Source organism: Seriola aureovittata, chromosome 20 (assembly GCF_021018895.1).
Source record: "Seriola aureovittata isolate HTS-2021-v1 ecotype China chromosome 20, ASM2101889v1, whole genome shotgun sequence".
NCBI classification, from domain to species: Eukaryota; Metazoa; Chordata; class Actinopteri; order Carangiformes; family Carangidae; genus Seriola; species Seriola aureovittata.
The window spans coordinates 15,039,783-15,054,812 of NC_079383.1; the positions used below are offsets into that span (position 1 = coordinate 15,039,783).

Below are 15,030 nucleotides of genomic sequence, written 5' to 3' on the forward strand. Positions count from 1 at the left end.
GATCTTTTCAATTTTTTTCCTTACATCACTGGATCAATTAGGCTTTAAAAACTACTTGATTGTTTCAATCTGGCCTCTAGTCATTTCAATATAGTTACTAGCTTTGAGTGTTACAATAGTCGGACCTTGTAAAGGGTAATGTAAAACCACTGAGCCTTGCTTGTTAATTAGTTGAGTTCACACGCTACTGTAATTACCACCTTCATCTTATTTTAAGCAGTCTTCTTAAACTGCTCAGGTAAAATTTCTTTCTTTTCTTTTTTTTTGCTGCAAAAATCTGCCACACAGAGTAATTGACTGGACCGATTACGTCAAACGTAGATGTCCTTGAACGATAACATGAAAAGCGAAATGAGAACATTTAATTTTCTCCCTTTTCAAATAAGCCATTAACCTGAAGCTGTTAACCTTGGGTGTAACCTAAAAAAAAAACTCTGCTTTTAAAGATTTTTTTTAATCACACATCAATGAAATGAGCTACTCTGGGACTGAGTAAAGAGGAAGGCTGGAATAGAAGGTCTTGCTTCAATCCTTGCTGTTTCTGGTGCAGTTTGGAACAGCTCCTGTTACCCCTCTGGAACAATAGAATCTTTTTTATTATGATATTTGATTGACGGAAGAGAAAAAAAAAAAATCACCCAACATTTTTGCTGTGGTCAGTGGTGATTCTAGTGATACTAAATATTTGATACCACGTCTCTTACATTTAAACTTTCCTATAAATAGTTTTTTAACTATCTCAGTATCTTCTATGTTTTTGCAAGTCTTAGTAAATGCAATGTTTTTTTGTGATGATTTTTACACATTGCCTGGCGCGACTTTCTGGAACATGTGAGGCAGTACTGCTCGGAATTCTATATCTTATGAAGCTGTGGTTGGAAAACAATGTGAACAGTGGAGGCGTGTACATGTAGGGCCAGAGAGGACATGGATAGGGATGATTCCTTTTTTCTTTTGTAATTCCATTTTTTGATGATATGACAACATTTTCTGGCAGCATGGTTCTTGCAAAGCCTGCCTGACATTTAAACAGTTCACTTTGGTCCAGATTGAAGTATCTCAACAACTATTACATGGATTGCAGTTATATTTTTTGAACAGATGTTCATGGGCCCTTGCGGATGAATCTTACCAACTTTAGCGATCACCTGATTTTCCTCTAGCCTACCATGTGGTTGTTCCATGACTTAACACCAAAATTCATCGAAATCTGTTCACAATTTTTTCACTTAAACACACAAACAAGACCACAAACAAATTTGGAATGAATTCCACTACCTACATAAACTGGTATGCTGCATGCTGGTAATAGACTCGCATTTAAGCTGTTTTTTCTCTTCCCTCTATAACACCATTTCTATTGTTGCTGTAGGCTCAAATGAATTGCTGCTGTAATTTTTGATTCTTGGTTGACATTAAACCTTAAACCTTTGAACTCCTTGTGACCTTACATTCCAAGTAATTTCACTGAAAACTTTGTCCAACTAAAAGCCTGTACAGGAACAGCTGCGGTTAGAAGAGATTAATGTGTAACTGCCCACTGTTCCCCACAAATTCCTTGCAAATGAACTGCTGAGACTTCCTTAGAAATCATCCTCTCTGGGGCTTACACCACTCTGGAAGAGACCTGATCTGTGAAACTTTGTGCTGTAAGATGAAATGATACAGAGCAACACTGCTCCTTTGGAACGAACTGAACAACCAGGCCACACACAAGGGATGGCACTGATGTCATTGCGGCAATGATTTGCTAGCAGACACATCCCAAAGTGGAAAAAACACAGCTGTTTCCTCAAACTACAGTATGTGGGATTCTGTTTTTGTGCAACACCCGCATTGAGTTCCCTAATAATTAGACTCCTATTAAAATATGTTGCCCGTTAAATGTGTGATAATTGTAGGTCACATGTTTTCAAAAATGACACAATTTGTTACCCAATGGAATTTGAAGTCTGGGAGTCGGGAGATGCAAACAAACTACAATACAAACAACTTGCCTTGCCTTTGTGATTGCAGCAGTTGTCGTAAATAATCAGCCTTGTGTTGCAATGAATGACACATTCAGTGTAAACACTCTCACTGTGGGCTGAGGTTCTATTGTTTGTTTCACTGAACTGCTGGGTTTACGTACTGCACACACTTTGGATAATTGTGAAAACACCTTAAAATGAATTGACTGGTAGTGTTTTCTGTGCTGTTATGGTTGTGATTACAAATCAGTGAAACTACAGTCTTAATGGAAACTATGTTTTAACTCTGTTTCTGGCCAACGTTGGAGCTCAGCACACACTGGCAGCTAAATGCAGTTTTACTCAATGTTAGGGTGATTGCGGCTGGCTCCCAGCAGCACACAGTAACTGGAATTTCTGGTATCAGTGCTTTAAACCCACTGCAATAAACAAATAGCTGGAGCGACATCTGTACAAACGCAGCCTAGGAAACACTGCATTCACACAAGTGGGGGGAAAGACAGCAAATGTAATATAAAATGGGGGTTGGTTATTTACTGTTACACTGGTATTTCCTAAGAACAAATCAAAGTCTGGAGATATTTTAGAGTCCTGTCGCCTAAAAATTCCCCTTTTGCTTTAGTAACTATGTTTTATAGGAAACAATCTTCCTCTTAGATGCATTTTCAATCAACATATTGTAATGACAAACAGTATGTTGAGCGTCATCTGCACTGAACATCCACAGTAACTCAGATGACTTGGTTATGGTTAGGAAATGATCATAGTATTTAAGTAGCTAGTACTAACAATAAGTGGGAGACAGGACCCAAATCCCAGTCATTTCTGGGTATTATAACAATGTCACCCTTTCTGAACAGTAAAAAAAAATATTCAGTGAATGGAATCCAGGCATTAATTAAGTTTCCTCCAAACTATACCTGGCTAATCTAATTAGTAGAGTATAAACATATTTTTTAAGATGGTAGTAGAGGATTAATGCAAGGGTGAATCCTCTTCTCCTCAGCCTACTTCTGGTGTGTTTTTGGAGCCTTGTGGTTTTAACATGGCCGCCTAATGGTGACATTCAAATGAAAGGCTGGGTAAAGAGCTTATTATGTGTAATTTTCAAGGAAACTGCCCAAAAACCCCAGCCTATTCAGTAGAGATGCAAATTTATGGGACTGAAAATCGCACTAGTTTTAAAGTCGCAAACAACTTCAACTGTTCATTGATTCAGAAAAAAAAAGTACAGTCATTTGCTTTACGGTAAGGTCAGGATTAAAAAACAGATGAAAGATCGTGATCAAAGTGAATTAATCCATCGAACCCCTTTCCCCTTTTGCAGCCAGACACTGGGGTGACATTTAAAATGTACTTGCTGTGCTTGTTAAAGTTCGTTGGTCTTGGATTAAATGTGGTGTTGATGAAACCCCTCCCAGAAACTCATAGACCACACCATGAGCCAATGGATGCCTTGTGGCCTCGTAAGTGAAAACCAACGTAGACAGAAGTGGGCCAGGGATGACGTAGCGATGATTTGTCAAGAAGATGAGCTGAGTGAAGGAATGGAGTGCTGCCCTTTCCATTGATCTGTACTAGTAATTTAACTTTCTGCGGAGTGATCAAAGCATTTTGGATAAAATTAAAACCCTTTCTTTCAAAATCATGGTGCAATTGTGGGTTCCCCAAGAAAGGTTTAGGGGCACCATGTGTCTCGGGTATGTGACTCACCACCAATTGCAAAACCATCCGGCTGTACCACCAAAAGAGGGTAACGTCAAAAATAGAGTAGAAAGAAGTCCAAGGTGTGTCCCAACCACTGACAGGTCTGTGATTTTGGCTTAGATATTGCCTAAAGCAATGCACTGGCAAAAATGAAAGGGAGAACACATTGTTTTTTAGATTATACGGTCAAAATTATTGATGGCCGTCATAAAAATCGGTAGATGAATGGAAGAACAATTTCAGAGGTACTTTCCCATGTGTCCACCTTTTTTCATGGACTCCTCTTTTTCCTTTAAGGAATCTTTAGCTTTATGTTCAAAATTAGGGTATGTCCTTTAGAGTCTCCCTGATGAATCATCTGTTTCTACTTTCAGCTTGATTAAATTTAAACAGCGCCTGTAAACCCACTGTCTCCACAACAGTGCTTAAAATAGATGATGCTCTACTGTCGTCAGGACACTGCAACACTGTTTAGTCTTTTACTAATGCAAGGACCATAGAGGCTGGAGGCTTGTGTGTTTTATTTGGAACTGAAATAAACCAAAATTAAAAAGCAGGCTTTGGAGCATGCCACCTGTGCAGTAGGAAAGTTCCCAAGAGTCAGTGCTCTCTTTTCAGGTTGGTGAACAGCTGTACGTCCACGTGTGCTTGCAGTCCAAAGTCTGCTATCATCCATTGACACCCAAGCTGATATAGAGTGGGGATAATTATGTGCAATTGTGCGTGGTTGCCCTGATGAGCTCCTGGCTTTCTACTCCATCCTCACCCCTCTTACCGCAGCAGTCTCTCAGCTTATGCATGCTGTATATGGCAATTTATGTGTAATTAAATGTAATTTTCACCCACACCACATGTAGCCTATACTAAGTTTAAACTTGCCATCAGTGCCACTGCCGCCACTGCATGCAGTTAAGAGGTGTCAAATTCTAGAAATCTGCAAATCCCGACCCAGTAAAGATACATGGCTGAAATGGATGGCCTCATGATTCTGACAAACTTCTACAGTATATCATGTCTCCCAGCACAGGGCTCTGATGGGATTTTAAACCACTCATACAAGTTCTGGACATTTTGTCAGGGTTTAATCAAATCCAGAGGACATTTCACTAGCTTTTCTAAAATGTTTGGTGGGTGTTCAGAGTTGTGCCACTGAACTGAAGCATATTCCCTATCACATCCCGCCAACATGCAGCATGTGGTTCTCTACCACAAACACTTTAATCTTCCAGCTGCAGATAGTTCCCTCACTAACCCACAAGGCAAAAAGCCCTTTAGATATTTGTCACTGAGCTGTTATATAACAGATTTTTTAAAGCTCATTTTGATTGCAAATAATAGCATTGATACCTTTGTAAGTCTGCCTAGACGACTTAATTTGTATTTATTTGAGTTTCACAGTAGGGGGGATTTCCTTTTTAGGTTGAATGTGTTCCCATTTGAGAGAGAGTTAGACAGCAAGAGTCCACTGGTAATTTTCTCTTGAATTCCTATGAATGTGCCTGGCTTTCCTTAGTGTCAGCTGCATGCTGAATTAAAGTAAGGACGAATGGCTGAAGTCCAATTCAAGTACTCTATGTTGAGTTTTCTGGCATGGTCCTAAGTTTTCGAGGTTTATCAGGGCCCCACTGAAGTGAAGCAATTTATCTCATAAAAAAAAAGTTCTGCCTCTACTGCCTCTGCATTCAAAAACCATGAATGCGGTGAGGTCATTGAGTAAAACAATCTGGGCACTGGAAGTCTCCGCAACTGCAATGCAAAGTGTTTAGAAACGGTTTGAGCCACAGGGCAAGTCTGTTACTCCTAATAAGGAATGAGAGTCACAAATGAGACAAAGCATTGGTTTCAAGGTCAGCTGAGACACTAGGAGACACAGATAGAATCAGACGGTAAATGGAAGCTGGATGTAATGTCTGGTTTCTGTTTTCCTCTTCATTTCTCCCTCGTGTGTGAGAGCACACTGCTGTAGGGGAGCAGGAGCAGCTCTAGCATCTGCAGCTCAACTATTTCATAAATGTGTGCCGTCACTGGTGAGATGAGGTCATGGGGTTATCTACTGTGCTGTGCAGAGGAATGGCAGAAAGTACAGCTGAAGTGATTACTTGGTTAATCCATCGACCAAAAATTTGACAACTTTTTTCAAGCCAAAAATTCCCCCAAACTCTCTTTCTAGCTTTTCATACTATAAATGATTTTATTATTATTATTATAATTATCATTATTATTATTATTTCTTTAGTCTTTTCTTTGTCCGATAAAACAAGCAACATAAAAATGTCACTTTGAACTCTGGGAAATTGCGATGGGCTTATTTCTTCACTATGTTCAGACAACTTAGACTATCAAACAATTAAAATAATAATAATAATAATAATAATAATAATAATAATAATTTGCAGACGAAAATATTCGACAGTTGATGCACTTCTCTAATTGTTCAGTCATCACATTATAATGAGGTCAAGACCCAGAACTGCAACAAAAGAGTTAACATCATAAGGGGAGGATGGTTCTTTCTGTGTTCATATATTTAATTTGGCTAAAACTCCAAATGTTCTGTACCATCAATGTCCATATGGTAGTAATGTACAGAACTTTAATGCTAGACAAAGGTGGCGTACTGTCATGTACAGAGAAGTGGAAATCTGGAATGGTTTGCCATCAGACATTATACATTTAACAATTAAAACGGTTTAAAGAAAACCTAAGAGTCGTTCCATACATGACTATATGATCATTAAAGAGGAATTTCTTAGTCATTTACCATCAACTATTTCTGAGCTGTATTGTACTGACTATTATGTCCCATTAATACTTATGTTGTAGAGTGGGTACTTTTTGTCATTGTAGTTGTTATTATGTTGTTGATTCATTGTATTTTTTCCCCTTTTCTTTTACCTTGGATTTGATCACACTGTTGTGTGTGGACGGCAGGAGTAGTAGTTGCTTGGGGTTGTTCGGGGATCAAAAGAAATACATAAAAAAAATGAATAAACATATAATTCAACTCTGACAGGGAACAGCTTACATAACAAGTAGCTACTGTTTACTGTTGGTGTGTTGAGAGAAAAACACTGCACAGAAATAAACACACACAACACTGATGGTTGAGGAAAATACTGCACACAGGTACCCTACAACCTTTAAACCAAGGGGAGAATCTGCTCGAACAGAAGACTAAGGTGTAATTTATAGTGAAGATGAAGGCCATGATTGGCTGCTTGCCCAAAACAACATGATATTAACCAATTGGATAGAAGCCATGAACTGTCCACGAACTGGATAGTCACTAACCTACCTATGATGATGAACATAGGTGAGGTTTATAGTTGCCAGAGAAAAGAAGCCTGAACATAGAACATCTGGAACACATTAACGTGATGTGTTCACTTTCTTCACCTAGCACACAGTCGGTACAGAGTTTGTTCTGGAAGTACACAATTATAACAAAGTGAATAAATGATACAACAAATGATTCAATCTAATTTTACTTCCACAGTACATTTTTCTGTTAATGACTGTCAATGCAGGACTTTACTGTAACATTGTATTTTTACATTTAACTTAAGAGAGGGATCTATATAGGTGTTCCACTGTATAGAGTCACTGTCATGCTAGACTGGCCTATATAGACTGATAAAACAGGGACATGTGCACTACTGTATGTGATCTGAACAAAGGGAAAATAATGAATAAAACAGTTTTAAGGTGTGATATTGAAGTTTTATTCCAGGGCTTACACTGCTGAGTCTCTGGGCAGGGTGTACTGTGGAGGGGGTTTAGTGTTAGACAGACGCTGAGTGCGCAGGGGGAGGGGACCAGGGGAGGGATATTTAACAGTTTGGGGGTGGGGGGTTCAAATACAGCTGTGCTTAGTCACACTTTCGCGCAGGACGTCCCTGTGTCAGGGGTGAATACCGTTATCTTTCCTCCTCCACCGTCTCTCTCTCTCTTTACGGGCAGGAATTTCACCGGGAGCCCAAGTGGCTGCAGTTGCAATTAAGGAACCACGCCTGTTGCTCTAAGTCCCCTGAATTGCAGTACTTATAGGCTGCTACCCCTCCTTGGAGCAGAGCGAGCCGTCTCAAGAACCGCTTGCCCAGAAAAAGTGATATTCACCAGAGGATTCTCTTTTTTTCCCCTTTTATTATTTTATTATCGCGAGAGCGCACATTACGACCCCGCGGGGTTAATCCTGACCACTGCTGTGGGTCTGAGAGGAGGAGGCGAGAGTCCAGTTGGTCCCCCAGCGCTCTGTCCGGGAACACGCACTATAACAGCTATGGAGTACCTCAAGTTTTGCTTTGTGTTTTCATTCTGGATCAAGTTTTCAAATTGTGTCTACTCTACTGAAACACCCCAAGCTCCCGCGCCTCTTCCTAAAGGTAAAACAGCGAGAAAACTTTTTACTCCCTCCTGTTGTTGCGAGTGGGTCGCCCCGAACTCTCACGCAGCCTAACGTACAGTAACGACGCATGAAGCTCCATCACATCTCAATGCTTTTCCATGTTTGATCGAGCTGTTTAGTCTCACACCTTTTAGCTGCATTTCCGAGCTCTCGTGCCAATTGCGCAAATTGTGCAAATTGACCGGCAACATGATGTTACAGTAGAAGGGGGTGCAGGTTGCGCCACACAGGCGTTTAATTACATGATTGTGTTTGACACAGCAAAACTGTCTGTGGTTTTCTCACAATCCTGTTTTTATTTATGTTGTCTGGCTGCATGTAGCCCCTGCTTTTTATATACAGATGTCAGCTTGTTAGAAATAAGTAAGCAATTAGATGCAGGTCTTTGATGGTTTCTTTTGTTTTATTGCTTTGCATGTATACATAAAAGAAAGCTAGAACAATCATACATGAGCCGTGATTTACTTCACATCAGAATACGAGAGAAAAACCCATTAGCATTGGATTTTAATTATATGTTGGAGACACAGAGAAGCGCCTGTAAACCTGTTATAATTGAAGGTTCATGGAGCAGAGCCAAGCACAACCTGCTCTTACAGTTGAGTGCTCAGCTGTTGAGACAACCTATACGCTGGTGCATGTACAGGTTTATTGACTTGTTTGAAAATCCTCGCCCCATTAACATGTTGCTGTGGCTAAATTGCACTAAATTACCCTCAAATGATTTCAGTTAAACACAGCTTTTGTCACAGTCACAGGGCATCTGGTAAAACCCGCAGACAGCAGCATAAACGGATACATGGGCATATGTCTGGAAATCTGATGCTTTTCTAATGCTGAATTTTGCTGAGGGAGGCGGTACGCTATCAGGGCACAACAGCTGACTTCAGTCTCCACAGGCTCTTACTGTCCTCTGGTCTGGAATAACCTGGGTGTATCCCACACAGTAGCCACTTTAACTTTTTACGATGGTTAACATGTTTGTTTGTGTAATCCTTAGAACAACTAGGAAAGATCATAACATCAGGGAAGAGGGAGCTGGTGTGTTATGGTGTCTAAATCATGACTGACAGCAAAGTTTTCAACTAAATGAACCTAGTAAATGAAAACTTTCATATTTAATGTGACCGTGCAGACTGACCTTAACACCTGATTATATCTAAGTATTTTAACTGGATTGTCTTCAGTTTTGTATTCACTCACCTTCCGTGTTCATATAGAACGTTTTGAAGTGTATCATGCAATGGCATCACTAAAAATTTGATTTGTACATTGTGGCACCTTGCTACGATAGTTGAATGAAAATGATAAGCAGAAACGCTTTTTTTTTTTTTTAAATGCCAGCCCAATAGACCAAGGCCTAAAACACACTACAGGAGGCAATTAATCATTAAATGCCAGTTTGATATGTAGCACAGATGTTCTTTTATTTTTCTCATTCTAATCCAAATAGGATCCATATGTTTTTGACTAGGACATAATGATATAACACTCTAGCCCAGCAGCTATCAGCCGTTGGGGAGGGGGGGGGCTTCTTGGGTCATAACGTCAGACACTCATGCACAACACCTATTAGATGATGTATTAATAGTGTGGAATATCCATTTCATGAGTCATTTTCCCCCCACTTTTAATTTCCTTTCCAGAGAAAGTAAGAAAAGTATTCGTGTGAAAAGAGAAACAAATAACTTTAGTACTCAGTACGATCATATTGAGTCTTGGTCAGATGGACTACGGATTAAATACGAAGAACAAGTTGTTCCAAGTGTTTTAGACTTACAGTCCTCTTAGGTGGGGCAAGATGCTGGTCGTTATAGCAACGGAGGTATTAAAAAGCACAAACAGTAGTCCGTAAGGCACCAGTAAAATGCTGCAGACTTTACATGACATGTAACACACGTATTCCTATTCCCTTATTTGTGTCCAATGCCAGCTGTGAGAAAAGAGATGTAGGGAGAGTGTTTCTCTGCTCAGACTGATTCTGATGCTTGTCAATTCTTTTCTAAGAGCGTAGTGCCTCTCCATCGGTCGTAGCACAGATGTGAAAGGTGCTACAGGGACAGTGAACAGGGACAGTAGGAACGCAGAGCTCTTCCCATTTCTCACCTATGCGCACCTGGTCAGTCACTGAGAACAGCGGACGTGGCTGTTGGTTTGTCGGTTTTGGAAAGTTACAAAAACTGGGTGGTGTAGACCCCCACTGTCCAGGCGTCTGAAAGGAGCCTTTCACCGATTTCTGACTGACTGTGTGAACAGCAGTATTGGATTTAACTAGTTCTTGTGGTGTAACTCTAAGCCACTGCATAGCTCTGTTCATGACTCATGAATTGGATTCTGTCATTTGATTTGCATTCGGAGTCATTTTACAATATTGGTCTCCCAATAAGTAAAATGGACGAGTCAGAAAACCACTCGATTAGCTTCTGTCAGGCGTACTTCAGAAAACAATTTTTCTCCAGTGTTTTAACTGTCCTTTGCCAGACTGCTTGGTAAACTATGAAGTTCTAACAAGAAGATGCCTCTATCTGAAAAGTGTAAAAGCTCAGATGATCTAAAGATCTCAAAGGTGCCCTCTGCTGTTTTATCTCAGCTATATTTTATAGAGTTGTAAAATTTTGGCATTATTTACTTGGAGACACCTTTTGTATTCCTGACAGTTACTAGTATATATTTCTTGAGTGAATGTTTATGGGAGGCCGGGACAAATACCATTACTCAGTATGATCGTCTGCTCCACCGTCCCATGGAATTGGGTGTTTTTAGATTAGACCATTCCCAGACATCACTGACGTGTCAGCAGGCAACATTTTATAGAGAAGAAAAGGAAACTCCACCTAAGGTTGTGCATGCCTTATATACCGGATAATGGCGCTCTCTATTGCCTGTAATTCCAGTCTAACTAACTAACAAACCCTGTTGGCAGGCTAAGCCTGCAATCATGTCATAGAACATTGTCACTATATCACCACAAGGTTGATTCTGTGCCACCATTTCAGCCAAATATGTGTTGCGTTGTCTGCTTTTATCTTAGCTGTGTCTGAGGTATTTTCCGCCAACTATCAAACCGATAAGAACAGCAGGATATCCAGCAGAGTTCCCCTGATGTAAAGTGTTTTCGTCTTAGGCAGTACTGAAAACAGATGACAATTCAGCAGGGTTGTCAGGACAATCCATGTGGTACAAATATTCCATTATTCAACCTAGGGAATCGTTTAAATAATGACTGTCTGAAAGTGGGAATTAAGCAGTTGTTGATTTTTAGCAAAAGCTATTTTGGCTGAATTTTGTATTGATACAGCTGACAGGGTGGACTGTTCAAAATCCCTCTTGATCAAGTCACAACTATAATACATTCAAACTGGAGAGAAAACAACAAAGACAACTTGAATAAGGTAGTACAGTGGCAACATTTGAAAGTACAGTCCTTTTTCTGCGTTTCTATGAGATCATGATCTCAAAAAGCCTTTAAAACAAATCAGCTGGCTGAGAAGAACATGCAGATGCCAAACAATGCACTTAGGGAGCAAATCACTGTTTATCTTCAAGAAGCAGCTTCAATTCACTTTCCAGGCAGAGAAACAGGAGCCGTTTCAAAGTAACAGCATGTGGTTGTACATGAAAATGCTCAGCTCATATTACCTTTGTATCAAATATTATCAAAATGTAGTAGTTGGAACTTAAACTGTTGACCTCTAGTGCATTATGTTGAATTCCTCTAGGTGTGTAACATCAACACCGGACAGAGGAAATGACTGTCCCAACTGTAATCATCACCCTGCCCTGACAAGAGCACTGCATGACACAAACCAGATAAAATTTGTTGTTATTTTTTAGGGTAAGTTAAATAAGCTCTGCTAGATTCAAAATGACATGCGACAAGACAAAATTGTTTCCTGGCCCAATGCTGGTGACATCATCACGCAATATCCTACGGCTGAAGTGCCTGCGGTTTGACGTGTAATTGAAAACACAGCTGTTGCTGCGGATGCACTGCACGGCTCTTGTATTATAGAAATTGTGTGTTTTATCAATTACGGTGACTTTGAAAACATCAATAGAAAATAAACTCTAGTTTAGTTCTGGGCAGCTAAGATAAAGTCTGACTAACCAGCCTGTGAGCTGTTGGGTTTTCTAGTCCTTTTTCCGTATGCACCCCTCAAATCTAGTTACTGAGGCTAATTACAAGCACATGGAGCACTCACCTAAGTAGCGATAATGGTGTTTGCTGCTACTGTAGGTGAAAAGGAATGTCTGCATGTCTGGAGGCTCGTGGCGTTTAGATATCAAAAGTGCTAGTTTGTGCTGAAGCTGCTTGTGGTTACATTCAAATTCTAATGCATTCTAAAGCTGGAGAACCCTGGAAAAGTAACTGTAGGTTGGGAAGCATACATCTGTGTTTAGCTGGGGGGCTGAGAAATGAAGTGATACATATGCGAGGACTGAACTGAACTGTCAAACAAATGTGTTTGTCCAACAAGAGATTTGTGTATGTTTATCCTTCCTATTTACATTCAGTCCCATACAAACGCAGAAAAAATGTTAATCCAACATTCAAAGACACTTCATGTAGTTCTTCTTTAGCATATTTCTACAAACAGCTGCAGACAATATATCGAATGAAAGTGAAAACTATGTGAAAGGGTCACTCGTAGAGATGAAGATACAGAGAGTAATCACCTGAATATCCAGCTCCGCACGGCTTTACAGTGTGTTTCAGCTCATTGTTCAGGGCTGCAACCGTATTGTTTATTCCTTTCTCACTGCTCTCATAGCTTGATTTTCAGCCACAGTGAAAGAGCTCTAAAAACTCACTGTACACTACTTGCGCAGTTAACAGTGGTCATTATATCGCCTTGACCTGGTATGTCAGTGTTGTGTTCACAACTTGTTTCTGCTGCCACTGAATGGCAATAAAAAAGAAAAGTTATAGTAGGCATTGCATTATGGAATACTACATTTCTGAACAATTGTGATACAAATTGATAACTCATGGACAGAGATAAGCTTGGTTTCTGCTCTGACTTAATCTGTTCAGAGTCTAAAATGTGAATTTTGGGTCTGTCTTTGCTTACACAGTGACGTACTAGGGCATTCACGAGTGCTGTATTTTAGTAGTCATTGACTACTCCCAAAAAGTAGTCGACTAGTCGATTAATCGCGGGAGATCTATCATATTTTTTTCACCCAATAACAATGATCAATTATCGTCAAAAACGTCTCATACAACCAGTAAAGGGTGTAGGCGGGACCAACCTGGGGGTAGGTGAAATACCAGAGCCCTCGATTGGCTCTGAGAGGCTGTTTAAAAATGAGCCGCGATCTGATTGGACTAAATCCCCAGCAGCTTGTCTGACCTGGAGTTACCGTTTGACTGCATGACGGACTGCTCTCTTGCAGCGACAGCACAATGAAAGTTACCAACAGACCTGTTATTTCCCTTTTTCTGTGGTCGGTGATCGGACGCTTTGCTTTGTTCACTCTGTTGGCGCTTCTCCTCGTTGTTGCTGCTGTTAGCGGTAACCATGAGCAGGTGTAGCTTCAAATGGTTATGCATAGCGCTGGTACTTTGGTGGTACTTTAGAGTAGCCTTACATATATTGCAGCTGACGGTTTTATCTGCCTTGGTAAAATATTTCCCCACTGTTGACTGTCGAGCATCGGGGCGTACAGTCATGTTTCTCTCTGCCTCTTGTTTTCGCTGCATTTCTGCTGCTTTAGCGCCCAACAGTATCACATGTGACTTGTCAACAACTACAACAGCAAATACCCACAGCGCCCCCAGCTGCATATCTGCTGTAGATACATTGTAGATGCCACTGCTTTATTACTGCACCGTGCTAAAATCACAGATGAACGATTAGTCTACAGCAATGCACAGTGTCGACTAGTGGTTGTAATATTCGAATAGTCGACTAGTCGACTATTCTGTGAAACCCCTATGACGTACTGAAAATTGTTTTTGTCCCTCCCTTTGCTGTGATGACCTGGGTGACAAGGCTGCCTCCATTTCTATTACTCACTTAGGAGGACAAGCAAAGACACCTTGTTTAGCCCGTTACCCTGGAAACTAAACAAGAAATGTGCTTTAGCCAACCATGCATTACATAGCATCAGAATACTCATCCAATCTTGTTTTCCCCCATAAATTTCTTCTTATCCAACTTGGCTTGAAATGTTTCCGTAACATGTCCCTTTAGAGAAAGTTGCTGTCAGGGTGGAAAGAGTTTATGTTACCTTGAGCATTTCAAAGAGAGCTTTCAGTTGTACAACCTGACGACGCGAATCACTGTCTGTTGACAGTTTTGGCACAGCTCAAAGGCCAGAGCCCATCCATGAAAAGTAAATGCCTGAAAGCCCATAAAACTCAACTTTCAAAAAAAAAAATTCTCACCACTCTGGCCATGCACTCTGCCACTGACGTCTCCTTTCATTATTTGACGTGTGGGAAAGGAACACACAGAATGTATGAAAGCGAAAATTACATTTCATATGTTGCGTCCTTGCTTTTCAGGAGGATGCTTATCCTCAAGCGAATAACCAGGTTCATGAATGGCACATTGGAATGGCAGAATAAAGCACCACAATGTGAAATCCTTGCATGAAAGTCTGAATTAGGTCAAATGTGGCTGTAAGCACGTCTTTTTCCATCTCCCAGCTCATTGTTTCTAGCTTAAGTTTACGATTAAAGGCAGGCCCAGTCAAATAAATGCAGGGCAAAGTTATGTAGACCATTAACTTAACTACATGCACTTTCCTTGGCCTGACACTGTCTACATCATTTTTGTGACGCTGCAGGTAAAAACTGTTTATTTACTTGGATGACCAAAATAGAACAGGGGTTTGTGTTCACTGGCCAAGACTGTCTCTGAGAGAAAGAGGAAAGATCCTGTTATCCTTATATTTAAGGCCAGGGCACATTCCCATCATACCTCTTTCCGTTCTGCAAGA

At 40.4% G+C, this 15,030-nt stretch overlaps 1 protein-coding gene across 2 annotated transcripts in view; it reads left to right on the forward strand.

Moving 5' to 3' along the window:
* Nucleotides 1–7,555: 7,555 nt before the first annotated feature.
* plod2 (procollagen-lysine, 2-oxoglutarate 5-dioxygenase 2) overlaps nt 7,556–15,030 on the forward strand; it is a 31,390-nt gene continuing 23,915 nt past the window's right edge. For both annotated transcript variants that reach the window (XM_056364557.1, XM_056364559.1), the window contains exon 1: nt 7,556–8,059. In XM_056364557.1, the coding sequence (XP_056220532.1) occupies nt 7,957–8,059 (103 nt within the window). In that variant the 5' untranslated portion in view covers nt 7,556–7,956. The remainder of the gene's footprint in view (nt 8,060–15,030) is intronic.